This window comes from Rhamphochromis longiceps, linkage group LG20 (genome assembly GCF_057381845.1).
Source record: "Rhamphochromis longiceps isolate RC_006_pf linkage group LG20, R_longiceps_female_GT1.1, whole genome shotgun sequence".
Classification (NCBI taxonomy): domain Eukaryota; kingdom Metazoa; phylum Chordata; class Actinopteri; order Cichliformes; family Cichlidae; genus Rhamphochromis; species Rhamphochromis longiceps.
Window position 1 is genome coordinate 32,996,191 of NC_140576.1, and position 27,382 is coordinate 33,023,572.

A 27,382-nucleotide genomic window follows, 5' to 3' on the forward strand; every position below is an offset into this window, starting at 1 on the left:
GAGACCCTATGACCACCCAAAATGATCAAAACGCCCTCTACAAAGACGACATCCTTGTATCACCTCTGCAAACCTAATACTCCCCCCCCCCCCCAATCAGGTCTGGCCAAGCATTCTGGTTTCCTGCCATCTTACTCCCTTTCCTTTCACCATTTGCTGTGAATTGTCGCAGAGAAAATAATTCCAGTCTATTAAAAGAGAGGAAAAAAAGCAGACCCGTATGCTAATAACAACAGCAAAATAACAACACGATGTACTGCAGAGTTTTTAATTTTGCAAATTCATGTAATATTGTGTTATTGAACCGCCTGCCATTTGACAAGCAGCACGCTGCATTGTGCTTTCGAGAGGGGCTGGATTGCTCCCCCTTGTAATGAATAAAAGCTGGCTGAGACAGAACAGCTGTAAGTGATGAAGAATGGCTGTAGCTGCTATGGATTTTTCAAACCGTCTGGGTTGACTCTCCTGACATTTAGGCTAACATACAGAGACAGTGAGCAAACACGATTTTTCACTGTAGCACCAGCGCAGAAAATGATATAAAGTGTGCACAAACTCTTCATGGAAAAACAAGGGATACCCACTCAAACAACTATTTCTTTTTATTATTTAGAAAGCAGGCAAATCAAACTGTCGTATATGTAATGCATGCAATTGATTTTTATGGGAAAATGATGTCCCAGGTGCATACTGCTGTTTTTGTTTTGGTTTATTTTACGTTTCATTCATAATTCTTCTGCAGGAGACATGACGTGAGCATGTTTGGACGTATATTTGCAATGCGCAGCTATATTGAGGGATCTCAGAAAGCTCATCTCGATCCTACTTATAGATACGAGCTCACTGAAATTACTGGGGAACTAGAGACACCCACTGGTATGTTTTTGCTGTTACTTTAAATCAAAGGAAGCAGAGCCTACTACATATATGTACCTTATTTAAAGTCACAACTTCAGATCATTTTCCTCCAAATAAAGGAATTAAGATGACAGTGTTTGGTGAATTAAACAACAGACTTCATCCTATTGAAATTGTGTCCAAACACTAATGAATCTAAAGATTCTGGCAGACTATACCCGACCTTGATTGAATATTCACTCCAAATCATGCCACTTTAAAAGCTATCAATCCAGCAGCGCGGTTGATAAATATCAACGTGTGCGTCATTTGAGAGGAAGCGAGGGAATGAGCGGACAGGTAAAAACGAACAGATGCGGGGGGCGAAGGGGCAGAGACTGAGTAAACAAGGCCATGAGGGAAATAACTCAAGTCATTTCCATGCATGTTCCTCTGAGCCTGAGGTTTAACAAGCTGTGCATAAAGACAAGCTTGTGTGGGCAGTGTTCCTCTTAATCATAGCTATGAATGTTCAGCAGGAACCCTACAGGGAGGGGAAACTTGTTAATTGAGATCTCGATTCTCCTGAGGTGTCTCCTATAACTCCAAGCTCTCCATTTCTTTTATTTTTTTTCCATCCCAGACATTTTATTAGCTCACGCAGGCCACACTTGAGGGCACAATTTAATGAGGTTTGTGCATTGTTGATATTTGTGAGAGCCACCAACCATCCAGAACACTGTACATGCTGGATTAAAATGGAGGAAAGACATTAAAGACAACATAATTCATCTTTTAATTCTGCTGAATTGTTACAGATCAATGAAGTGCATTTCAGTTTGAACTGGGTACTAGATTATACTACCCCCGCCCCCCTCCTCCAACAACAAATACACTCACTCTCGTGCAGTCTTCTTGTTCTGATAATGTAATCAGCATTTTCAACATACACCCAAAAATCAAACTTCTGTGTTACCTAGTGAGTGGCTAGTTCCTTTTACCTTTTTAAAAATGACGCCCCACTGAACTGTGTTTTGTGGATGTGGTGGCAGATTTCTTGCATGTTGTTTTAAATTGCATCTAAACCGTATGGCTACTTATTAAAGCAGAGACCTCTATATTCACACACTCGTTCAGCCTGCGACTACGGGTCTCAGCAAAGCGTCATTTGCTGAAAACGCGCTTTTTTTATCGTTTCAAACTCGAAAACTCTCAGACAGAATGAATTAATGATTGATGAGAATGACGTCAAAACTTTGCAAAGAGTACAAATCAGTGTACTCTAAATTATTGATTGACGAGTACACCAGTGTGTCACAAACATTTTGTCCTACCTTTGACATTAGTAAAAAAATGACAAATCCTTTTGCTGCATTTCAGACTCTGTAAAAAGAACAAAGAGCTTTGTAATATTTTAATTTCTAGCAAATTTGTAATCAGTTCAGTGAAGAAAAATTGATTATGCGACCACTTGAAATTCATTAGAAATGAAGTACATTTATTCATTTGCGCAAAACATTTGTTTGATGACCTTGTGATCATGTTTGACAACACAAAACTGCAGACACATTATTGGCATGAATGAAAGATGCTACCAAACGTAAGAAATCTTTTTTTTTTTTTTTTCTTTTTTGGGGGGGGGGGGGTGTTGTGAAGCCGATACAGGAGGTCTGTGGAAAAGTCCAAACTGGGGCAACTGTCAAAGTCCATTTCACTGCTCAGCTTTCATCTGCCTCCAGGTTAATGTTGTTACCAAACTTGGCATAAAGCTGCACCTTCAGATCACTCAACACTTGCTGTATCGCTGACACTTGTTTCTCAAGGTCTTGGACCTCTTGCTCCAGTGTTTCCTGATTACAGAACACAGAAACTCCAATTACAGAACAGCCAGTTCAATTTCCCCACAGCAGGCAAGCAACAGACACAAGACATTTCCCAAACCGATTTCACCAAATGACTCTATTTATGTCATCAAAAGCACATTCCAAACACTAAAAGAGATCATTTTAGGTAAGAAATCATCTAAAATGACTGATATAAATCCACATTAAAATATAATCTGCCGATATAATGACTGAGCTGTCTTCGACACATTTGTCATTCAAGGTTTGCAGCAGACTCCTTTCAATCAATCAGTTCAGGGCTGTGCAGTATGTCCTATTGTGATAAAGTCACAGCAACACAAGGACAAATGGAGACATAATGGAAATTACAGAAGGGAGAAGGTTTAATCTGAAGTCCCTGTTGGTTAACGTCTCTCATGTAGCAGCCACAGAGCACTGCCATTGCTACACGTCTTTCCAAAAGGTGCGTCAGGAAGCTCTCAAACCTAAATTTGAAACTTAGACTTGTACTTTTTGTAAAATGGGAATTTTTGAAAGGGAACTGAATTATGAATACTTGTCAGGCACAGATAACAATGACTGCTTTTTGGACATAACAGCAGGACTGCTAGAAATCCTTTACCCAGTGGAGCATTTCTAAAAATACTCTCAATTAACAAATGCTTTTATTTTAAATTATGTATTATCAGATAAATGTATAAGTCTAAATCAGGTCTGAGTGATGAAAAGACTCAAAATCCTTATTGATTTATGAAGAAATTCTTGGTCTTAAGAGATTTTGGAATTAATACATTAGATTTGACTGACAAAGTTGCCGTTTTTTCATTTTGCAAACAAGATATTCATATCTGCAAAACACATGACACAGTTTTGATGAATTGTGATTCATGGCTAGTAAGCAGTAGGTATAAATGAACAGGCATTTAGCACTGTTTGTCCACGCACTTCTGAAAGTAATTATAAACTACACAACAGGCACATTTGTCAAACTGTGCTCAGTGAGTCTGTTTAGATGAGTTCTGAATGTTGTGCATGCAACGATATTTTCAACTCTGCACAACAACACATTCGAGAAAGCAAAAAGCATGCAAAATTCACTTTTCCCTCAACTTTTTGGGACTGCACTGGCCTCCAGTACTGATAAGCTGACTTACAAAGGAATGACACGACAAGGACAAATCTTTGTGTTTACAGAAAGGAATGTCTTTGAAACAAACCGTGATCGATAAAAGCCGTTGAAATTTGAAAAGAAGCTCACAAGACAGTGATTTAGAAAAGGTATTGAGAAACCGTCTGCGTTACACTTACCTTTGCGGATTCCAGCATCTCTTGCGTTTCGTCCTGGGAGTGATTTATAAAGACGTCGCCGATTTGATAAGGGATAAATAGAGAGTTGTCGTCAAACAGCATTAGGTCATCACTGGCATCCTGAAGGTTCTGAAGAGTTTTCTGCACGAAGACATTCACAGTCAGTCAGTTTGAGGTGGTTGCAAATAAACCTCGGTAGTTTAGGCGTCATTTAGCATCACAGTTCAAGATCGGTTTGTGTAATGCATCATTCAAACAACAAAACTGGATGAACTGTAAATGTTAAATTATCTTGATGTTGCGAATTGGGGGGGGGGTATACACAGCAAATTAGCAGCTCACAGCTGACCACAGCTGATGAGGATGTGGGTAACAACACACAGGGACAACACAGGGGCTGAGAATATGGTGCAAGCCAAACTTTTCACATACATTTCTCTCTAGAATACAAATGTGAAGGATTTGAGGTTTATTCTGCGTTTCTTCAATACTGTAATGATTTACTGAAGTCAAAAGGAATTTGACAACTGCAGGCAAACAACTCATCTACTAATGTTTCTACAAAATCCTGAATGAATCCTTTATTCTGGAATGCCTGAAAGACATCTCGCAAGATTTAAATCTCACAAGAAGAACAACATTAATGCATTACCCTTCAGATCTAGGATGGAGGGACTAACAGCATCTGCAGCTATCTGACAAAGAGCTGCGCATAAAGGTGAAGCTGTCAATTCCCTGGCCAACTGGTTCTTAAACTGACCTATAACAAGATCAGGTACAAGCAACAGAAATGAGCTTCCTCATAACAGCATCTGGTTTCAGCTTTAGAGATTGAGGATGAGGAGCTCAGTTACTCAGGAGGAACTTGGTACAGCTGCTGCTCTGCTGATCATTAGGAGCCAGTTCTGGCATCTGATTAGGATGCCCTCTGCACACCTCCTCGGAGAGGCATTTCAGGCATATCCAACTGGGAGGAGATCCCAGGACATGAGAACATCGATTGAGTCGGTTCTGGGGTAATTTTAAAGTAAGATCATTAGAAACATCTCCATGGATATTCGTCAATCATTCACCAGCAACACAATGTTTAGCTTCCATAATGACAACTAATTAAAGTCACTTTTCCAGCAACTAGGCTAGAAAGTGAAACCAGTGCACAAGTGACAAAGGAATGAGTCTACTTTGTGTTGAATTCAAACACAAGCCCATTCAAATAAAAAGCTAAATAGTCAGACTTCTCCTCCAGTCATTAGCCCAGTTCAAGCTTCCTGATCAGAGTGCCAGTTGTCATTTTGAATTTAATGTAATAATTTTATCTAGATATAAAAACTCACATCTGGGTGTAATTTGACTTTTGTAAATTTAATTGAACGCTAAATCCTTGCTCGGATATAAGACTATAAAACATGTCTTCCCAGCCCCGGTAACACTCACCCTCTTTTCCAATATCTCATTCTTCAGCTCCGTCATCCGATTCGTGTTCCTGGCAAATTTATTGATCTTCTGCTGGTCTTCAAACGTTACATTCACATCTTCAACTGCCTGCAAACAATGAGAAATGACTTGAGGTTGCAGTTCATTTTAGCCTGTTAAACATGACAATCCTAGATGCGCTGACAGAATTTAACTTATTCTGCTATGAGTTATAAGTATTGATCAGCAGCAACTTTTCCAAAGATGAAATCACAAGCATTACAAAGACATGCTGTGTAGGGGTGCAACGATATTCGTATCGATATTGAACCGTTCGATACAGTGCTTTCGGTTCGGTACGCATATGTATCGAACAATACAATTTTTTTTTTTTTTTTTTTTTTTTTTTGTGTCCCGTTTGGCTCTATAGCCATCAGAATTGTTGTCTTGAGGCCAAGAAAGATGCCAAGAGGATTTATTTTAAGTGGATCATCATATTGGTCCATTTGATTGACCTTTATTATAATTATGAATTTATTTTATTTTCAGTTGCAAACGGGACAGACATGACTGTGGGATAGGACAGGGGGAAAGAATGAAAGAAAGAGGGGGAGAGAAAGAAAGAAAACCAAAGGGGAGAAAAAAAAAAAGAACAATACAAAATTTGTAATTTATTTTATCAACTTTCCTTCTGACGATGCTGTCTGTGTTGAGCGCTCAGTGAATCTGCATTTGACTACTCCGCCTAGGCTCGAGAGTGCAGCCTAGGCGGAGTAGTCGAACGCAGATTCACTGAGCACTCAACACAGACAGCATGGTCAGAAGGAAGAGCGCAGGGCAAGCTAGCGAGACAGAAGTGGACCTCCCCACCCTCATTCAGATCTGGCGTTTGGAATTATTTTGGTTTTCATGTGACGTATGACCCTGAAGGTAAGCGAGTCATGGACTAAAGTAAAACAGTATGTTGGATGTGCCATGCAATGCTCAATTACATGGGTGGGAGCTAGTGTGTTAGCGCAGTTAGCTCGTTAACGTGTTGGCCGTCTAGCCCCTCTGTATAGGGTAGCTCGTTAACGGAGATTTGCCGTGTTGTGGCGTTAAGGTTATTTCAACGAGATTAACCTGAAAGCACTAGTGGGAACACAACGAATATGACTGCACATTTACACCGACATCATCCTAGTGCAAAGACAAAAACAACAAGCATGCATGCTACAAACTTTAGCCGAGTCATTTAGACAGCTGTTAGCACAGGATTCTCCTTATGGAGACCTGATATGTTTAATATGCTGCTGAGAATATAGCCCAGAAGAAGCGGATAGTATAGCTTTTATTTTGGAAAGAGACATTTCTCTGTAATAAACTCTCTTTTCCAAAGATGAGTGATTCCTCAATCAGATACAGGGCTCGCAATATCGCTAGCCCGACGTCCCGGGGCTATCTCTGTCGGGCTATTGTAGGAAGGAAAAATATATGTCAATGCTTTTGCATTCTTTCAGAAATGTAGCTGGGTAATTATGTCATTGGCATCGGTGAGCCACTGTCAATATGTGACATATTGAAATCGTGTTTGAATTTGCGCTTGTTTTTTTGCTTTCACTTTGCAATCGCGCGAACTGTGTATAGAGAGCGACAGCACTGATCTGTGAGTGATGATAATTTGTGCACCAATTCCTCTGACATCGTCTTATTAATTGTTAGCTTACTATGCAAACATGACAAGTGAAATCTCCCGCAGCTTAAACATGTGAGAGGTTGATCGCGCAGAGAATCGCTGAGCTTATGTGAGTGCGGCAGGATATATATTTGACTACGATGACCTGGATGACTGAGAACCTTCACAGACAGATATATATTTTAGTTCTGCTGAGCCAAATAAGACAGGTCAGGGTGAAGAAGTGACAGCCAAAGAAAAGCTTACCACAAAACGGAGAAGTTATGACAAATCAGACTATAAGGCAAAAAGAAAGTGCAGCTTTATGGTTTCATGGACAAAAGAATTTCTGTGGCTGCAATATGACGAGCTAAAAAACAACACGCACAAGGGTTAGGGTTAAATTTAAAAACTGTACTTTTGTGTTAAAATATATATTTATAATTTTAATAAATGACAAATTAAAAAGGCATGAACATTTTTTTTGTATCGAAAAAATATCGAACCGTGACACCAAAGTATCGAACCGAACCGAACCGTGAATTTTGTGTATCGTTGCACCCCTAATGCTGTGTTAACTGAAAAAACAAAAAAAAGACCCACCACCTTATGAATGGAGAAGCATTTAGTAAGATTAAAGCAAGCCTTATAAATAAAGAATGTGTGGTGGTGTTGTTTTAAATCAAGCGTAAGGAATAAAACCAAAGAGCTGTATTCAGTTTCATTTAGAGTGACCAAGTGGCCTACTTTATGCAGGATTGCACAATGTTTTTATTTTTCACCTCCTGTCCTACATTTCGAATTGGCTCCAATTCACCACAGCACAGGTCTGGCTTTTGGCTGACTATATAACGAAATCTACCACAAATAAAAGTTATGTGGTGTGTTTTTGCTGGCACTAGACTGCAATTTCCCTTTTGAGAGAGTAGAATCAATAAATAAACTATGCATTTTTCATTTGAACCTCAAATACATGTAATCTGGTTGATTTGTCCAGTGCTAAAATTAATTTATTCAGCGCATCCCTCCTCAACACAAAGATTATTAGGAGGGGAACAGCAGATGAAACACCAGAACAAATATTAAACAAGTACTGCCAACCAAGACCATTGCATTAAAAAAATAAAAAGCAACAGCTGGAAAATTGGTTGTAAAGGTGCATATAGATTTGTACCCGTCAGTTACATCCTCTGCAACCCGCATAGCTTTATCAGACTGCCCTCTTAGCATTAGCGTAACCCACATTGTCCAACACATGAAAACTATTTGCTCCACATTTGGCTTGTTGTGATATGGTCATCCTACTGTGCTGTTGGCCCCTCAGAAACATTTAAATATAAACTGAGTGAGACTGAGCAGGGTATTGGTCATTTATTGGGGACATATACTGCTTTAGCTTGTCGTTTCTTAGACAGTTAACTACAGGCCGATTTTTATTTTGTTTGCTAGCATGCTAGCTTGGGTGTCCCATCACCTGCAGCGGCCACTGCCCTGATCTGGATATTGAGCTCATTGTTTCACCACATAGTTGTTAAGCTCGCACGAACAACAGCTGCAAAATTACAACGTATGTCGAGCTAGTGTTTTAACCCAAGGAGATATCGCTTTACGGTAGCTACACGAGGGTGTGACGGCGCTTTCAAATATCACCGCCGTGAGAAAGCTCGGCGTCTTACTCGCACACATACACGATGCCACCTTCTTTCTGCATCCCCTGTTAAAACAGCGATAGAGTAACGCATATGCAAGACAAAAAAGTGGATTTTTGTTTAAAAATATTGCTTACCACGGATGATTTCATGGTCGCTGCCATCTTTGCTTCTTCGACTGTTCACCCGCAGCGTCGCTCAGCGGGATAAATATCCCGACACTGCCACCTATCAGCAGGCCTGATCTGGAGTTTGACCCCCACAAGTTGGCCAGAAAATGTGTTTACTTCTCTCAAACTGTTTGTTTAGTTCTTTTCCTTCTTTTTGAGTTTTCGTGTGATTGATTTGTTTATTTAGTTGAGTTCATGTTCTGGTAACTATAGTTAGATATGTCGCAAGATGCTTTCCCTTACATTTACATCTAGAAGCTGAAATTTGACTTATTTAAAAAATAATTCAGCCATTTTTTTGTTCTGTTGTAGGTAATTATCTCAATAAATGTGCAATCGTGCTTTACACTGGTTGTGTAAAGCACTTTGGGGTCCTTAGGGACTAGAAAAGCGCTATACAAATACAGGCCATTTACCATTTCAATACGCCAAACAAGTTATTATGCCAACCGGAACTGCTGTTCTGTAAATATTTGCACACAGTACTGCACCCAAGTTCAAATATTTAATGAATACATCTGTAATGGGAGAAGACTAGAAATTCATATTTGTCTAGACCGAATTACAATGCACCACCTGTAGTTTTAAGCATCACTGGCATTTTAGTCTGAGTGAAAAACAAATCATAAATATGCAGGTTTTTCTGTCTCAAAGTCAGCAGTCTTTATCTAACTTTGTAGGAGCCACTAGCATACCTAGTAGGCTGTTACGCGTTGGTGCACCATGAAGAGTTTTCTTGAGGCCCCTCAGCTGCAGGCCTTGCATGAAGTCACCAAACAGGGGAATCCAACTCCCACCTCAGCATGCAGTCTATAGGATACAGTCGAGCCATTGTTTTCATGGATTCCAAGGCTTGCCATAATAAAGTCAATAAATAGTGCACATGTTATAGTCTTTTTTAGTTTGTTTCTTAAGCATGCTTGTTTGTGATAAAACGCTTTCACATACTTTGGTTGACATCTTCCAGGAGTCAAATGACTTCTAGAAGTTAAATCCAATAAACAAAAGCCTTTGTCAGCATTATCATGGCCTAGTTACAAAAAAAAAAACATAAAGATGAGTTCATCTTCAATACCATATTGACATACACTGGTAAACAATAGTATCTAACTTGTTACCCGCCTTGATGACCTCTTTTCTTTTTTTATCACATAATACCAAAACAACATAATGGGTATGTTAAAGCACATCTGTGTGATTAGATTTATTTTTTATCAATCAACTGCATCTTTAAAAACTAAATCAGTAAGAAAAAATGCTTAAAGTGTTATCTTCAAATTAACCAGTGCCAACATAGTTATTTTGGGTTTTGTCAGTGTGGATGCTTGCCAGACCAGTATCCTTAATATACATCCTGTTAGGTCCCCGCCAGATTGGTCAACAAACTGTTTGGACCGCCTTATCACAGCAGGCTTGGACAGATTCACACCTCATTATGATCTCGTCAGGGTATGTTCAGGATGCCACATGGAGATTACTGTGAGTTGATCAAAGTACCAATACAGCGCACTTTCTTTTTTTTCCAGAGGAAATCCAGCTGCCAACTTGAAAACAGACCCACCCATTTTGACACACACATAAAGTGTCCAGTTAACAAAAGTCTATATACATAGTTGGGCAAAAGGAGGAAGTCCATCTCAGACAGACACGCCGTATCCTTAAGAAGGAAGTCAAGTAACAAGGTAAGACATTTCACTGAAAGCAGTATTAAAATGTTTAAATGGCTTTGCAAAAGTCTTAATAGATGTTAACCATTATTTGCAGATTGTCTTTGCTTATCAGTACAACATAACAATATGACATTTCTATTTCATTTAATTCTATTGCAACCTGCAGATCTTAACTGGGAAAAAGATGGGAAACGAGCAGTCAGTAAACATAGAAGAGCTATCCAAGGTAAAACAATGCAAATTACATGGCAGACATTACAGGCTAAAAGTTGCACGTGCCATTTTCTATATTTGTTGACATCAGTCACAAGATGCACACTTTTCCAAAACTCTAGCATGCACAGGTGACAGGTGAAAAAAACTCTGCTTCTCTTTAAAGATAACCCATCTAGACTAGAAAGCACAATGCTGACGTTGTTATTTACTCACAGAATGGGACAATTCCTGAAAAGCATGAGAATGGAACCGTGAATGGCATCTCTATAGAAGTCACGTCTGGCGGACTGGAGATTAATGGTACATGAGTTTTATTTTATAGGATAAATAACATCCAAGCAATCTTTGATGATGTTCTGCCTGATCTACAGTGGTGGTGCCACTGTAAAGCATGAGCAAATCAATGCTCAACACTGGCAAATTAAATTCTTACTTAAGAATGAATTTTATTAATGTCAGACTGTTGTGTTTTACTGTATCACGCTTTATGCTGATATACTTTAAGGTTCTCCTTCAATGAAAAAAAGCAAATTAATTTTACAAATTTATTAGTGGTGATTAATCCTTTAATCCTTTTAATACTCTGCAAACACAGTGACTCCCAGTTGCACGGTGTCTGAGTAAACCACAGGTGTTTTCTCAGGAATTAACAAGGAGCAAGTATTTGACTTGTCAAGGTGTGGTGGTTTGTGTCTTCACTATAAAAATAAAATACTGTGGGAATCCCATGGCTCTTGACTGTTGATTCCTGAGATAACGTTCTCACACTGACTTGCCCGTGTTTACTAGCTCGTGGAAATTTTGCTGAATTTTATGGCAACTGTTGAAATTCTCTTTAAGCTAGAAGTAAAAATCACTCTATGGGCTAATACTAAACAAAATGACACTTATGTTTAAAAATAAATTCCATAAAACCCAGAAATGTTCATTTTGACCCTTTTAAGCTGACTCATTAGGGGGATGTTTGTTAAGGTGGAAGTTCATAGAAAAGGTCCAGAATCAGAATCAGGAAATCGCTTTGTAATAGACATTTAATTAAGGTGTAATAAGGTGTGTCATTCAAGCTGCAAAATATTAAATAAATATTTCAAAGCTAAAAAAAAAACTATGTGCAGTATTTACAAGATTCAACAAATGATGTTGCCAGGTCCAGATGTCGCAGGGAGGAACTGATACATTTTAACAGGAATGATGTGCTTTGACGTTCCATGTTGCATTGCTGTGGTATTAGCCTTTGGTGAATGTGCTCCTATTACTGCCTAGCACATCATGGACGCAAAGTGAAGCATTATCTATGAGTTCACATGACTTTGACATTTTTCGCCAAGCTCCACAATTTCCAGATTTATGGGCCTTGAGGATCACTTTGTTGAGTTTGTCGGTGTCCATAAAGGTGCTTAATGTAGTTTCCTTTAGTTAAAAGTAACAAAACACTTTCCCCAAATTAACTAAAGCTATGACGTGATGCACTTGTTAAGACTTTGGGTTTAAAATCTCTATATATTGTGTTGAAGAGATATCAACTGAAATGGAACTAGAGCTGGGCTGCACTTTCATGCAATGCCAATTTGTACCACTAGGTGGTATAGTAAGTCCATGTAATCTTTATTTAAACAGACAAGTAATTTATTGTTGTTTACAATGGCAGCCTGGCAAAATGCAAAATATCCAAAGAAAGACAGAAAGAAAGAAAGGAAAAGCACCACCACACATCTGAAAACATCTGAACACACCCAGTGGTAAAATGTTGCTGCCTGGTCTTTAAGCATATATGTCCAACTGTTATTTTATAGTAATTTTTTTCCTGAAAAAAAAAAAGAAATTTAGCCTGGGTTTAACAATAGTTTCAGTCCTTTGTTTCAATGTTTTTCCTGTATGTGGCATTTTGCTTATTTTGCCACTTTTTTATTTTTCAGGTAAAAGTGAAACTACAGTCTGCCAAAATGGCAAGGCCCACTCTTTAAACTCTGCCATAAAATCAACTGATGTGATCGTCAAATCAGAGTGTCAACCTGATATTGCCCAAGCTGTTTCTGAAGTTCCTGACACCAAAATCCAAGCCGTTTCTGAAGCCTCTGACACCAAAATCCAAGCCGTTTCTGAAGACCCTGACACCAACACCCAGAAGGAAGAGGTCAAGAAAAGCAAAGGAGAAAGAGGTCGTCGTCATTTTGGCAAATTGTTCAAAAAGAAAACAGAACCTAAAGCTGAAGCTGAGACTGTTGAAGAGAAAGAAAAAGAGACACAGAGTGAAGATCAAGTGGATGTAAGTGTTCCTCCCACTGAGCCACAGCAGGTGAGGGCACTTTTCATGTTTATTCTCATCAGATGAGTCTAGTTGTTTTTTTCTATTTGCCAACAAAACTGTGAAGAGACAAGCAGAGCAAGTCAGGTTACTTTGCATAGCACATTTTACACACAAGGGCAATTCAAAAGGATTTTCTAATGTACGGATGAATGGCCACTGGAATCTATGATGTATGAACTGCAATGAAAGTATGCAAAAACACAAATAAACTCATAGTAGAATTTTAAAGGTAATGGTAATGTTGCCATATCAATTAAAAGCAATGGGAAAAGGAAAAGTCTTTAGCTAAGTTTTAAAAACTGATCAATTATGGTAAATTATGATAATGCTCATCTTGTGCAATAGACCTCCATTGATTCTGAAAAACAACAACAATAATGTAAATACATATAGCAGATACAATGCTTGCCCTTAATTAAAAAAAAATAAAATGGAACCACACACCTTCCTTTATTAGAGCGAGCACACACACTGTGTTGTGTTTCTGAATTATGTTATTTTATCATTCTGCAGCTAACATTAACTAAAACAGAGTAAGCAGGAGTGCATATGCCCAAGGGTATAACCCTTTTTAAAAAAATAAATAAATAAAACAAGATAAATATGTCACACGTTGTTTGTCTTTGACAAAGATTAGTGGGCGTGGGCCTCTGCAGCACTGACGCCGACGCCCACGACAGGAAATTCAGAGAGCACAAAGATGTGCCGCTCACATTGTTAGTTTTGATCTTATCATGGGATTTCCTGAAAATGTCTAAAAAGGGGGGGGCACACTTTTTTATGTTGTGCTGTTTTTGTCAATTATCAGTTGACCAGATAGCCAGAAGACACTTGGCATAATCAAAATTCCCTGATGTCGACTTTTAGCTGTGCAAAGAAAATTATTTTATTTTGTCAGCCTGCCAAACACTCCAAATCATTTTAGCAATGTAATGTAGTCCAACACACCAAGCATTCTATGCATTTAACTATGTTTTTCCTTTTTGTTTTTTTGTTTTTTTAGCTTTGTTTACAATGGGCAACATAATGTAGAATAGCGCTTATTTCAAAAAACAAACAACTAAATAAGCAAGTAAATAAATACAAATGTAAGCATGTTACACTACATGACTAATTTTTCTGATTACTCGTGATCAACCACACGATTATCATGAGTGCCTTGGGAAATAAACACAAGTTGTATGTTGGTTTACATAATTTAATACAAGTGGAGCGGAAGCTGGCATTATAACTCACATTGACCATCAAGACGGAAATGAATGAACATTAAAAAATTGAATTAGCAACATAAAAGCAGATATTTCAACACAAATGGGTGATGGTGACTTTACAGCCACAACTGTGGAGGATACACTGAGTGAACATGCCATTAGCAAAGCTGAGGAGCTTGTTAGAGACCCTTTAAAAGATTAAACATCAACGTTCAGAGCAGAGAGGGTTGAGAAATCTGACTCAAAAGATGATACTGTTGTAGAGGGACAGATGAGAGAGAAAACTCTGGCAAAGGAGTTCACTTCCACCACTCCAAAAGCTGCAGCAAGTTGTGTTGAAGCAGTTTTGGCAGTTGCCTCTGACTGCGCAGTAATTGCGTCAGAGCTGGGAGTAGGTGAAGCAATTACTGAAGACAACAGTAAAGGAGCTGCAGACAAGTCAGCTGATGTAGTGCTGATTGAAACTGCTGAACCCGAATCTAATGCTGTCACTCCTGAGACCGGGGAAGCAAATGACATTACCTCCCTAGACAAAGAGGCTGTGACTGGAGTGACGGAAACAATCTCTGAGGTTGTTCATGAGAACCCAAACTCCGCAGCCGTAAATGAAGACATGCCTGTAAAAGAAGCCGCTGTCCGTTTTCAGAATGGAAATCTAGTTAAGGTGGATCTGGCCCATGAGGAGGTCACTCCTGATGATGCACCACAGCTGAAGATGTGCTACAAATAAGTGAGCAAGACAATATTAGCCTTATAACTACTAATGAGTCTGGAGAAATGTTCGGTAGTTGTCCCAAAGAAGAAATTAATGTTGCAGAAGCCTGAAGCTACTTTAAAATCTCCAGCAACTGAAGTCAATCCACATTGTATTCTAGAGATTATTATAGTAGACATCGAAGTTGAAGAACATGTGATAACTGAGATAGAAACAGAATCAACAATTTGAACCACGCTTCAGGAGCCTGCAGTGGATAACAACAGCACCGTCAAAGAAGAGGATATTGTGGCAACAGCTTTTGTGCTTCTCTCTGGAGAACATGAAGAGCGTCTTTCCCATTCAGAACAAGCTTTTTCAGATCAAGCTTAAACAGTGGCAGACAGTGTTGAGGAGAATACTTCAGTCCAAGGTTTATCTACTGAAGGAGAGGTAGAGGTTGCAAGTTCTGAAAAAGCTGTAGAAGAAAGTGACATAGAAAAGGTTAAGAATCTAAAGATAATGAAAGCCATGACACACCTGAACAAACCCTTGTAATCTTAGAGGAAGCAGGACGAGAACCCAAGCCCTTTGTAAAGAAGATGGTAACAGTGAGGGTTAGGGTTTGTTTTTTTTTTCAGAAATCCTACAAATAATTTAAACAAACTTGAAGAACTAACAACTGAAGGACACCGCAGAAGATTTAGAGCCTTATGTTTTAGTCTAAGAAGAATACTGAGGAGAATACTGCCCTGGAGAATGCTGATCAAGGATAGATGTTGTCATGTGTGATTTATATGTGAGCCTTGGGATTAAATCCTAAAAAGATAATCCAACCTTGTTTTTGTTTTATTTCTCCAAATAGCCTGGGAAAGATAGTAGAGAACAAATAAAAATGAGTCACTATTTCTCATCCTTGAGACAACTGAAAATGAACATTTCACCTCTGAAGATTCTTAAACTGCCATCTGATGAGCCTGTGGCAAAGTGTGGCGATGCACTCCCAGGCCAGAAGTTAAATACACCTCTAGGTGGAGAGTGATACTGAAGAGACGCATGAGAGGCGGTGCAAACCGGATAGATTCAACATGTGATGTACAGAATTTCCTTAAGGCGTCTCAGTCACAAGCTCAAACATTGAACATTTACCTCTTAGGTTTCAGTCACCTATAGCTGTTGAGAAAAACAACAAGCCTGGTGACTGAAAGATAATTTCACCAGTCCTCCGTATTATTGACATCCACGAGTCTTCAAACAAACAAATAAATTATGAATGAGCAGTGATCAATAAGCAGACACGGAAATATTAATTTGAAGTTTCCTTTTCTCATTCATTCATTATTTCAGTTATACTGTGTTTAATGACAAATAATACTTAAAGGGACATATTGTGCTCATTCTGTGCTTTATGTTCTTAGAGATTTTATTCAATTCAATTCAGTTTTAATGGTATAGTGCCAAATAACAACACTTACTCAAAGTGCTTTATATTGTACAGAGAAAACCCAACAAATGAGACGACCCCTTATGGGAAACACCCACTTGATAGAAGTGGGAAGGAAAAACTTGCTTTTAACAAGGAGAAACCTCCTGCAGAACCAGGCTCAGGGAGGGGCAGCCATCTGTTGTGACCGGTTAGGGGTTACAGAGAGAAGCCGGGACAAAAGAAACTCCCTGACAGAGAGCCAGTTTGACAATTAAGATAATAAAGAAGAGAATAAAAAATGATTAAATGCAAAGTGGTGTATAAATATAAAGAGAGTGAAAAGAAATGAGTGAAGATTATCTAACATGTCTAGTCTTCTTACACACAAAGTCTTGGTTTTTTACACTTTCACACATACATATGTATATATATATATATATGACTGCTGGATTCAGTCATTTAATCTGAAGCTGGTTCCTTCATTTACATTTTAAACAAATATCCCTCTATTTACCTGTTCTGTATATAATACAGGAATGTTTAATAGCAGCCACAATACATTTACGGTTACATAAAATTTAGCAGTACTTGCCACAGGGTCCACACAATCCTGATGGTCATCAAAAACATCTTCAGCTTTACCAGAACTAATTATCATCTGCTTAGATATATAACATAGATACAGATTTATTTGTAATTCTTCATTCTGTACATTTTGGTAACTGTTCAGTTATGTGTGGGCAACATTCATTAAGCAAATGCATTCACAGGGCTAGGATGAACTGAACGTTATATACAGTATATGAAAATCAAGAGAACTGGTATTTAGAATAAATCTTTTTAAAAAGCAAATATATGTTAGTAATCACTGCATGGGTTCATACAAAGTCTTGTTCAGACTGCCACATTCGTTTAAGGACGAGATAGGCTGCATGTAGGCATACATACACTTTGATCATTATAGTGCTGAAAATAAGGGCCCTCGTGTTCCTCACTTCATCCGCTACTTAGAGCAAACGTTTATGCTCTCTTTCCTCTGATTTAAACCTTCTTTCTTCTGATTGGCTGCCCCTCGTAAGTAGAAAGTGGGTCTGGCTACTGTGAGCTGACCTGTGTGACCTGTCTATGTTGCTGGTCTCATTAACTGAAACTTTGGCAACATTTATTTTGGTGCTTGTAACAGAAAATATGGAAAAGCAAAATAGGCCACCTCTACAGTTTCTAATGGGATAATAAATTGGGCCAAAATAATGTATCAAGATTGCTGGAAGAAAAGGCAAAAAATGTATAAATGAATTGACATTGGTTCAGTTCACATATTTTATAGACACACACCATACGGGCATAGCTAGGTATTTGGTTTTCCTGACATTTCTCGAGAAATAACTCTCACACATTGTTGAATATCAATGACTGAGGGGTGGGACACACACATTAATAAAAGGGTGATTGTTGACAATGCCCCGAGTAGGCAGAGGCATGGTTGGAATTGTGCTCCCATCTCAATACTGCGATTAAGACACTCACTGCTTACATATCAGCTCCGCTCTGCTCTAACATAATTCTCAAAGGCGAATTCTTTTGTCATGGTGTACAGGAGACGGCTAACCTAAACCACGAGCCTGAATCATTAAAGGAGCCAGAGAGGGTGACTCCAGTCTCCAGTCCCAAGGAAGAAAACGTCCCTGAAACTGACAACGGAGACAGTGAGCCCGTGGAAAGCAAAGAGGAGAGTAACCCAGAAGAGAATCCAGTTATGAACTTCTTCAAAACCCTAGTAAGTGGCATCATTTGGCAATTTAAGGTGACTTTTTATGCTCCTGCTATTCCTGTTTATCATGTCAAATTAGACTATTTGGGGGAAAAGGGAAAGAACATATGTGCTTTTTTTATCTGCTTCTTTTTCTGAAGAGAAACAGGCAAAAAAATTAAAAATAAATAAAATGAGGTTAATGCGTCTTCCAGTTGTGCCCCAGTCAAAGTGAGATGTGTGGTCTTTTTTCCAATCATTTAGCAGTAATAAGTAGTAATACATTGAAAATGTTTCATTAGTTTGTGTGTATTTTTGATTTTTTTTGTTCTATGTAGTGATGTGGGAAGGCGGTATAACTGTATATGACATTAAGTGTAACCGTAGCGAAATCTGCCATCATGACAGTGCCAGATGGAAAAGTTGCAACAAGCAGCTATTGTATTTCCTCTTCATCATGCTGTCTTTTGGATTCATGCCGTTTTAAAGAGTTGCCATTGCCCTAGCCCCATGCTAATCAAGTCTTTGAACATGCGGGAATGTGGTGGCCTATTGTTCATCCCATAGTGTGAGCTCACAAGGGAGGCCTGTGCGGTTGGAAGTCGAGATTTGTGAAGATAGAGCGAGGGCAGGCCTACGCCATCTCCGGAGCACAATGGCTGTCACAATGGCAGCGCATGTACTGTATGTGCTCTGTCAGGGACCTCTGTGGGCCTCAGTTAGCTTACCATAAAGGCCTATGTCTGCATTCATGAAAGGCTTCTGTTTTATCCAAATAATTATTTTTCTGTCTCATCAACTGTATCCCCTGGCATTTTGCTTTTCACACTGCTTAACCGCCACATACATAGTGCTCCACAATGCTTACACAGTTCACATTTAAAGATTAAGATTTTTTTCTCTTGTGTTTTTATGTGGATCACGGCACAAAAAATAAAGACGGTTCATTTTTATTCCTCTGTTGCACAGGTGACCCCTACTAAAACGTCCAAAAAGGAAACGGCTACTCCCGATGCCGCTAAAGACAAGGTGAACAGAGGTTCATTTTAACCTATCACTCTCTGCTGCTTTTATCAAACCATATCTCTGATTATCTAATACAGACAGCTATACAATGAGCTGTCACACCCTCATCTGTTCTGTTTCTGTTGCTTGAACTAAGGATGTTCCTGAATTTAAAAAGTAACATTTATTTTTAAAAGGTGATTTATTTTTGCAGAATTTGTGCATAAAGCTTTTTTTTTGCATCCTTTGTTTGCTTCAGTTTAACCTTTTTTATAAGTGCTTTCTTTTCTGTTGCAAAATAGTCCCAGAAGGAGACCCAACCAGCGGCAACCACTACTGTGAGCATATAACCCATAAGTTTTGATTCCCATAACCATTGCACTTCACGTTAAATGTATATATTTACTGCACATGGTGAGTTTATTTAATTTCCGGATATGATGCCTTATTTGCTCATTTTACATAGCAATGCATTTTTATTGGGTGAAACTGGAAGGAAATACAGTTGCTGATGTCATATCTGACAAAACTGCTACATCAAAAATGTCTTTGCAGTTTAAGAGGGCTGTGTAAACCATTGCTTTAACAGCCCCTCTCTTTCTTCAATAGGTTGCACAAATATCTGAACCGCCTGCAGCACCCAAAGGAATGTCTGTCCCACCACCCCCACCTCCAGAGCCACCGAAAGTGGAAATCAAAGGAGAGCCAACTGCCAAACCTGTAAAGGCCTCTGCGAAAGAAGAACCTAAAGCTGCTGGAAAGGAGCCTGTGTCCTCGAAAGGAAAATCAGCCAAAGATACTCTGAGCAAATTTTTCCGCCAGAAGGTAAACAAACAGCTTTAACTGCAGATTACAAGATCCAATCACTATTTTAAGGAATAGCTATTCATATAGACACTCACTGCATGTTCAATGAGAACACAGTGTGAAACATACTGTATGTCAGTTTGAGGTATTGCTAGGAGTCAAGACCTCCAAAAGCAATGGTGCTTCAGCAAGTGGAGCCAAAGCCCCGGGCAAGACTGCAGCAGTGGTACAGTAAATGATCATATTCTCAAACTGACCATGGCTCATCAGTTACTAACCGAACAAGAGCTCATTTGTCCAGAGGCACCAGAAATTTGCAATTTACTGTTTCCTAATCGGAGCTATAGTTTTGTGAAGTAGCATTAGTCCTGTGCTGAAACCTTTTCTCTTGGGAGAATCAGGTTTTCTTATTTGTTGAGAATAAGATAAGAAGAATGACGTCGTCCTTACGTTTTTGCATAATACATAAAGATCATAGCTTCAGCATAAGGAGCAGAAGCAGGGACAAAGGGCTAACAAGGCTCATCAGCACCCACCAGCACCACAAATGCTCACCCACAACACTGCATCTCCTTTCTTTTAACCGCACTGACTGTTAAGTCACATTTGCATCACTGTGAGCTCAACGAGAAGCCATTACATTTAGCTGCTGCCCAGAGAAGGTGTTATAGGGCATAACTACAACAGATTTCTTTTTTTAATTTTAGTTTCCGTAGAGCCAAAATAAACAACATGTGTATTTTAAAATAAAAAGGCTTTAATTTACAAGATCAAATCGTTATGTTGTTACATTTTTGAGCATCCATGTTTTTTTTTCTTTTTTCTTGCTGGATTTTGTCCCATATTTAAACACAGATCAACCAATTCAACCCAACACCTTTCATTTACATACTGAAGAATTACAAGCTGCCAAGACAGCAATAAACAAAAAATAAATAAATAAAAAGTTAAAATGAACAGACAAACAACATGAAGAGGGTAAAATTTCCAACATACATGCGCTAACAGTAAGTGGAGGAAAAAATTAACTGCTATCTGAAATAATTAAAAAGACAAAATTTCATGAAAAAGAATCACATTTACAACAATCAAACTAAACATAAGTGAGTAAAATAGATTACAACACACACACACACACACACACACACACAAAACAACAACAAACTTCTACTTAGTAAAATAAACTAAAACAAGTAATATCCCTGATGAATATTTTAAGATTCTCCCAGATTCGATCAAAGTGGTTTGGAGTACACAATCTATAAACTGGTTTTGTCCTGCACTTTGGACTCATGCCAGAGGAGCTGTGGGGCTGTGCCATGGGCGTAACTATGTGCTGAACATTGGGGGGGTCAAGATCTCTGTCTAAATAAATAAATAAATCTGGGTAAATTCCCAGATGATTAAACATGCAACTATTTTGCTGGTAATAATGGAAATGAGTAAAGAGAATCAACAGCCTATTTATGCAAGATAATTCATAATTTCATTGGGGGAGTTATATTGGCTGGGTCTGATTATTGGGGGGGGGGGGGTCATAACCTCCCTAACCCCCCTGGAAATTACACCTCTGGGTTGTGCTGACATTACAGTGTGGAGCTCTTTCTGACTCTTCTAATGCATTTGAACTTCCTTAACCAGTTGATACAAGTCACCATTCATTGTCATGTTAACATAGTGAGTAGTCCATAAATACAACTTTTCATCTGTTTTGAGGTTCTGAAGTCCTTTTGCATTTCGCTGTCCTGCAGACAATCAGTCATGTGCAACAGTCAGCTGTAGGAGCAGAGGTACAGCCAGGTGTAAACTTACATGTGAACTCGAGCCTGTTTAATCTTCCCAGCTGCATTCAGGGAATGTTACATTAATGTATTAAGATGTGAACATGAATCTTCCGCACACAAGCCTTGCTGGAGACGACTGGATAATTACAAACCATCTTGCCTGAGTTACATAACAAACATGCTTTATGGTTAATTACAGGGTTTGAAATGTTCATCGCAATTTGCATCTGTGCAGAATAAAATAACAGTTTTGCTCTACAGGAGACACCAGTGGATGTGCCAGCGCCTGTTGTAGAAGTGCAGGTAAATGAAAGGCAACTTCTCACTCTTGGGGCTTTGTACTCTTTTAGGGAGTGGAATGGTCTTTTGAGCCTCTGATTACACCACGTACCCTCTTCCAAAGCTGTTTTTGTATGTAAAGATTCATTTCTATTTGCTTAGATTCAAAATGAGGTTGAACCTCAGGAGGCAGCAGCAGTGGGGGAAGAGCCTGTTGTAGAAGTGCAGGTAAATGAGCAAGAAGTGCTTAGGAATATTAATTCCTGATTTTCTTCACTCTGCAGGCACCTCTGCAATAATGTTGCCACACTTATATGGTACCATAACATTTCCCACATTTACTCTTTGTAATTCATCCATTTTTTTAAATAATTGTATCGCATCACATCCCAAACTGTACAGATTAAACAACCCCCATTATGGCACAAAATGAGTACGATATAAGATTTAATGACTATCACTATTTACGCTCTTCCAATTCAGGATATAACAAATAACTCTCCCTTTTCTGTAGATAAAGGAAGAGGTACCACAACCAGTGGTAGAAACTGAGGTAAATTAGTGGTGTTTAATGTTCTGGGAAAGCTTTTTTTCTTTTCTTATGTTTCTTTTAATAGTTAGGGGAGATGAGTGGCTATAAAATAACCATATGAGTCACATTGATAATCACACTATGTGTGAGGCCAAAGTACCAAGATGGCTGACTGAGCTTTAGCAGAAAGACTACAAGTACGAGGAAGCAGCCTTGCAGCCTTGCACTGTTCAACCGTGACACAATCAACCCAGATATCTGGGGTTATGTGACTCTTCTTTTCTTACTTTCTTGAAGAATTAAAGTTTTCCCAAAATGTTTAACTAGCTGTTTCTTTAAAAGTGGACATCTTTGAAATGTAAAGTGAATATTGATGGGCTTTGCCTTTTTCCTCTTTCTTCCTCTTTACAGATTTTGGCTTTTGCGCTTGACAATGTGGGCTTCCTCACTAGTTCTTATCTTGATCTGATTATACGCTGTCTCTCTACTCTGATCACAGATATCTTTTTACTGCTTTACCTCCTCTTTCATGTCACAGATGGAAGCTCCTACTCTCACTCTGTCACCTAAATCGATGAGCATCCCTTTGATTTTTTTCCCTTTTTTTTTTAGTAAATATTCATGATACATATTTTTCTTTTTCCTGCTTTGGTTAAAGACGGTGGATTCCTCAAAAGCTGGCACCCAGGAGGCTGCTGCAAAACCAGAGCCGCCACCACCTGCTCAGGAAGAAAAGAAAAGCGCCTCAAAATCCCCATTCCTTTCTTTCTTCAAGCCCCAAGTAAGAACCTATTCCCATAAACATTTATAAGATCTCTGAAAAGAAACAACTCTGAAATACATTAGGTATGAATTGTGGTGAAATTACAGAATGGTAAGTAACAGGTTAATGTGAATTTGAGGTGCTATTAGATCACATGACCACAAAAGTCCAGGCAGCCTCCACAAGTGGAGCTCGGCTCCTCAGGAAAACTACTGGACTGGTAAATACATGAAAATACGTTGCCTCTTGCAAACAGATGCATTATTAACCAGAGTAATTTCATCAATTACGTCTGGTATTAAAACATGCTCTAAACAACTTCTTTGCCAGAAGCATTTTTCTCCATTTGCTGTTATCTTTGAGCATATGTCACCGTCCCTCGTGATGTTGCGCATGATGTCGTATCCTAACAGCAGATGTACATTTTAATCCCACTTCATGTGCCACCTCAAAGTCCATCTGCACTTAACGAGTGAAGTGTATGAGCCACCGGTGTGTGAATCTCAAGCCTGTCAAGGACTAAAATAATTGAATGCTTCATTATGTGCCGCAACACTTTTAGGCTGCTGAGCCCAAGAAGGTGACCCCAACCCCACCTGCAGCAGCGGAGGCAGCTCAAGCAGTGAAAGCCAAGGAGGAACCTAAAGTGGCAGCCAAGTCTTCAGAGCAAGCTGCAGATAACAAACCAGCCTCTGTGCCTTCCCAAGCTGGCGATGATGCAGCCAGTGTGCCCAAAAAACTGGAAAAGAGGAACTCCATTCAGCTATTCTTTAAAAATCTGGTAAGAAGAACATTACTTTCCCCAAATATTAACATTAGAAACATGCACAATATCCTTATCACTGCATAGTGCAAAGTATTTTTGTATTATCCCCACTAGATGGCAGCAGACACTTAAGGTGTAGGCTCCACATTACTGAAAACCAAGCGGACTGATATAACACATCTGGAAATGCAGTTTAGTTATAGGACAGTTACCGTTACTTAAATGTAACAAATTTAGTCAGAGTCCAATTTAATACATTTGATGCCTGTGAAAGAAATTAATAAAGTTTTTGTTTAACTAAAAAAACAATTAAAGCTTATAAAAGACAAAAATTAAATAAAAATAGATATTGAACGAGTTGCATTTTCTAAAGACACTGCAACAAAATGTACCATTTTTTCCCTGCAAACTGTAGACTCAGAAACGTCCTTCTACAGACGCCGGAGTCCAGACAGAGCCACTGACCGCTGCTCAAGGAGCTGAGAAAGCCAAATGAGACCAGAAGCAACCCTTACGTTTTCCTGTACAGTCTCCTTCCCTCCTTCTCACTTGTACTCAGTCCTTCTTTTTCTCTCTTATCACCTTCTTGAATCCCCTGAGTTACTTTGATTACTTTGTTTTTTAATTGTTACTGCTTAAAAGTCACAATAGCAAAGGTAAGGTTTTGGAAGAATAAAGGAAAGTGGACAGAACAGTTAGCAGGGAGTTGAACTTGTGGAGATTTAAAATGGTCAGAGGTTGTTTGGACATATTTTTTGTCACATAAATGTGACATTTTCTACAGACGTTTAAAATGACTTTTCTCTGTTTTGCAATCTAACATACTGGGCTTATGCAATATATAGTGCCATGCTTTGCCTTGAACAACTATTTTGTGTTAAATCGATAAAACTCAATGTCATATAGGTTCTATTTTTACACTTCACACCAGAGAATTCACGCAGTTAAGGTAATGCAGTGGTTAACATGAAGGACGTAGATATGAGTCATAGAAATGCTCTTAATGGAGCTGGTCTAAGGAGTATTAAAGTTTATATAGCAGAGTGTGCTTGCAGATTTTTGAACTCTATGCAAGTTATATGTGGACTAAAACAAAAAGGTACATGCCAGAACAGCTATCTTTTAGCTTATATGGGACATCACAATCTCTACTGATCTTTGGGGAACTGATTGTAAATACTCAACAAATGCTTAAAAATGCATCCGAGGTATTGAAACTGTGTCTTTGTGCAAATGTGTCCTTGTGGTATGCTCTGCATTACTCATAAATCACAACCGAGAAGCTTTTATTTTGATTTTAGCACTTTGTGTCGTGTCAACTAACAAAAGTTTTCCGGTGTAAGTAAACTGTGTCAGGCGTATGTGCAATTAATGTGACGCTGTAGTTTGTCGTTATGTAGTGTGTATGTGAAACTTGAGCTATCCTGAAGACAATAAATGCAAATAAATATACCACATGCCTGTTTTGCTTCAGAGTTTTCATTTTTAATGTAAGCTATAAAAGCATGAGGAGTGTTATCAAGAATAATTGGATGTTCCAGCAATTTAAAAAACAAAGAAGAAGATGACCAGGCAAGTCTGGCCAAAAAATAAATAAATAAAAGATGCCTCTATTCATGAGCAATGTCATAGCAACCATTTTTATGCATATAAGAGTGCAGCAAAGGTGTAGCGTATCCCGCTACACCCAATCTGGGTGTTAAGCCAAATACTGTAAGTCTGACTCATGTTCATAAAGATCTCTGACAAATCAAAGGAAAAACCTGATCCAATGACCCCTTTGGTGAGAGGATCTGGTGGTTGCATGGCAACATTTTTATATAGGGCAGAGACAGTGCAAATCATTATAAGATTATGGGGAGCCATCTTGACCCTTTATTATGATTAAATGCTTCTGTTGGGAGTGGCCTCTCCCAAGATGGCACCTCGAGCCACAAGTATGTACAAGAATTCAAATCGCATTCTGTGGCCTTCGCAGTCAACAGATCGTTTTCCATTTGAATGAGTGGTCTAACATGCTAGACAGCTGGCTAACGCGCTGCCATGGTCAAAAAAACAAGTTAGGGAGTGTGTTTTGGAAATGGTTTTCCTTTTTTGTTTGTTTTTCCTTTAATTTGTCACACACTTGTATATATTTGTAATGCCAACAAATAAATGTTTGTTGACTGGAGAAAAAGCAAATTAACCAGAGTAGAGGTCATATTTTTTATTTTAGACAGACAGATGGCTGTTGGACATTACTGCTGAATTTTAGTGTCTGTGAGGTGTACCTTGGAGATAAAAAATGTAAAATAAGATCTAAGGAATTTGATATTTCAGGTAAAGGAAGACCTCAAATCATCTTCTCCTTTTATGATGTAATTTCTATGATTGATGGCGTAGTGTGCAGTCTCTGGAAGGATGTGTTTTAGATAGAAGTGTCTGAGAACCACTATTCACCCACCATTAAGTGATGAGTCGCAGCCCCCGAAGGCATAACTCACACTGCTCCTTTGTTATCAATGAGGCACACTATTCTTGTATTACTGTCTATAATAGGTGTGATCATTTTAAATTGTGCATCAAAGTAATTGCCACGGCACTGAGGGAGAAAAAGTGAGGTACTGCTGCTTGCACAGCTTAAGACATGTGCTCCATTGTCTCTCCTTTCCCTGGAGGAATGTCTCAATTAAGATACACTGTGACGACTTTGCCAGCAGTTTTGTTTATGTGTGAAGAGCTCATTTTCATTAGCAAACAGAGTATAGTGTTGATGAATCTGGGAGTGAGGAATTCTGACTGAGTTTTAATGAGACGGAAGTGAAGGAGAAAGCAAAACTACTCACACATCTCGCTTAGATTACTAAAACTAATTGGAAGAGTGACTAAAAAGATGCCCTTACACAACACTTTAACTGGAAATCACGAGCAACTTTGTGGCCTTGCTAACAGTTCCAGATGTTTTAAACTTCCGTGTGCAGTTATTTAGAAATCTGCTCAGCCTTTTCTGTATTTAGTGACTTGTCAAATAACAGTGAAGACGATGATAACAGCTGCATGCCCCTACACGCAGCGTTCCAGGAGTGAGAGTTAAGGGAACTCTTTTTCCATACAGTTGGGAAAGTGATTGTGCGTCACAAGGACTAGTCGCTCCCTTTTTTTCTTTTTTTTTTTGCACAATCACATACGATAATGACCTAAAAAGGCTTATTAATAAAGAGATAGTTCCCATATGGATTTAACAATGCATGGACTGTACACAGTGCAGCAGATTTTCTCAGCCACCATGTTGCTGCAGTTCATCCTAGGACAATGCA

General features: G+C 38.8%; 2 protein-coding genes and 1 pseudogene across 6 annotated transcripts in view; 2 read left to right on the forward strand and 1 right to left on the reverse strand.

The window, feature by feature from the left end:
- bcas1 (brain enriched myelin associated protein 1) overlaps positions 1–25,544 on the forward strand; it is a 39,244-nt gene extending 13,700 nt beyond the window's left edge. For 2 of the 5 annotated variants that reach the window (XM_085395063.1, XM_085395065.1), the window contains exons 3-16: positions 10,402–10,557; positions 10,712–10,771; positions 10,977–11,061; positions 12,678–13,057; positions 17,998–18,177; positions 19,120–19,179; positions 19,458–19,493; positions 19,765–19,980; positions 22,008–22,049; positions 22,188–22,253; positions 22,540–22,578; positions 23,216–23,338; positions 23,883–24,101; positions 24,502–25,544. In XM_085395063.1, coding sequence (XP_085251189.1) covers positions 10,730–10,771; positions 10,977–11,061; positions 12,678–13,057; positions 17,998–18,177; positions 19,120–19,179; positions 19,458–19,493; positions 19,765–19,980; positions 22,008–22,049; positions 22,188–22,253; positions 22,540–22,578; positions 23,216–23,338; positions 23,883–24,101; positions 24,502–24,582 — 1,569 coding nt within the window. In that variant the 5' untranslated portion in view covers positions 10,402–10,557; positions 10,712–10,729 and the 3' untranslated portion in view covers positions 24,583–25,544. Of the gene's footprint in view, positions 1–10,319; positions 10,558–10,711; positions 10,772–10,976; positions 11,062–12,677; positions 13,058–17,997; positions 18,178–19,119; positions 19,180–19,457; positions 19,494–19,764; positions 19,981–20,101; positions 20,189–22,007; positions 22,050–22,187; positions 22,254–22,539; positions 22,579–23,215; positions 23,339–23,459; positions 23,541–23,882; positions 24,102–24,501 lie in introns of those variants that run through there. The other 3 variants (XM_085395068.1, XM_085395064.1, XM_085395066.1) reach the window with 3 other exon arrangements.
- pfdn4 (prefoldin subunit 4) lies at positions 1,610–8,933 on the reverse strand. The gene is made up of 4 exons (XM_085395069.1): positions 8,843–8,933; positions 5,424–5,531; positions 3,990–4,130; positions 1,610–2,687 (listed from the first exon to the last, which is right to left on the reverse strand). Exons 1-4 carry the CDS (start codon positions 8,867–8,869, stop codon positions 2,556–2,558), a joined length of 408 nt encoding a protein of 135 aa, XP_085251195.1. The 5' UTR covers positions 8,870–8,933; the 3' UTR covers positions 1,610–2,555.
- LOC146645715 (uncharacterized) lies at positions 14,084–15,768 on the forward strand (annotated as a pseudogene).
- Positions 25,545–27,382: the final 1,838 nt, after the last annotated feature.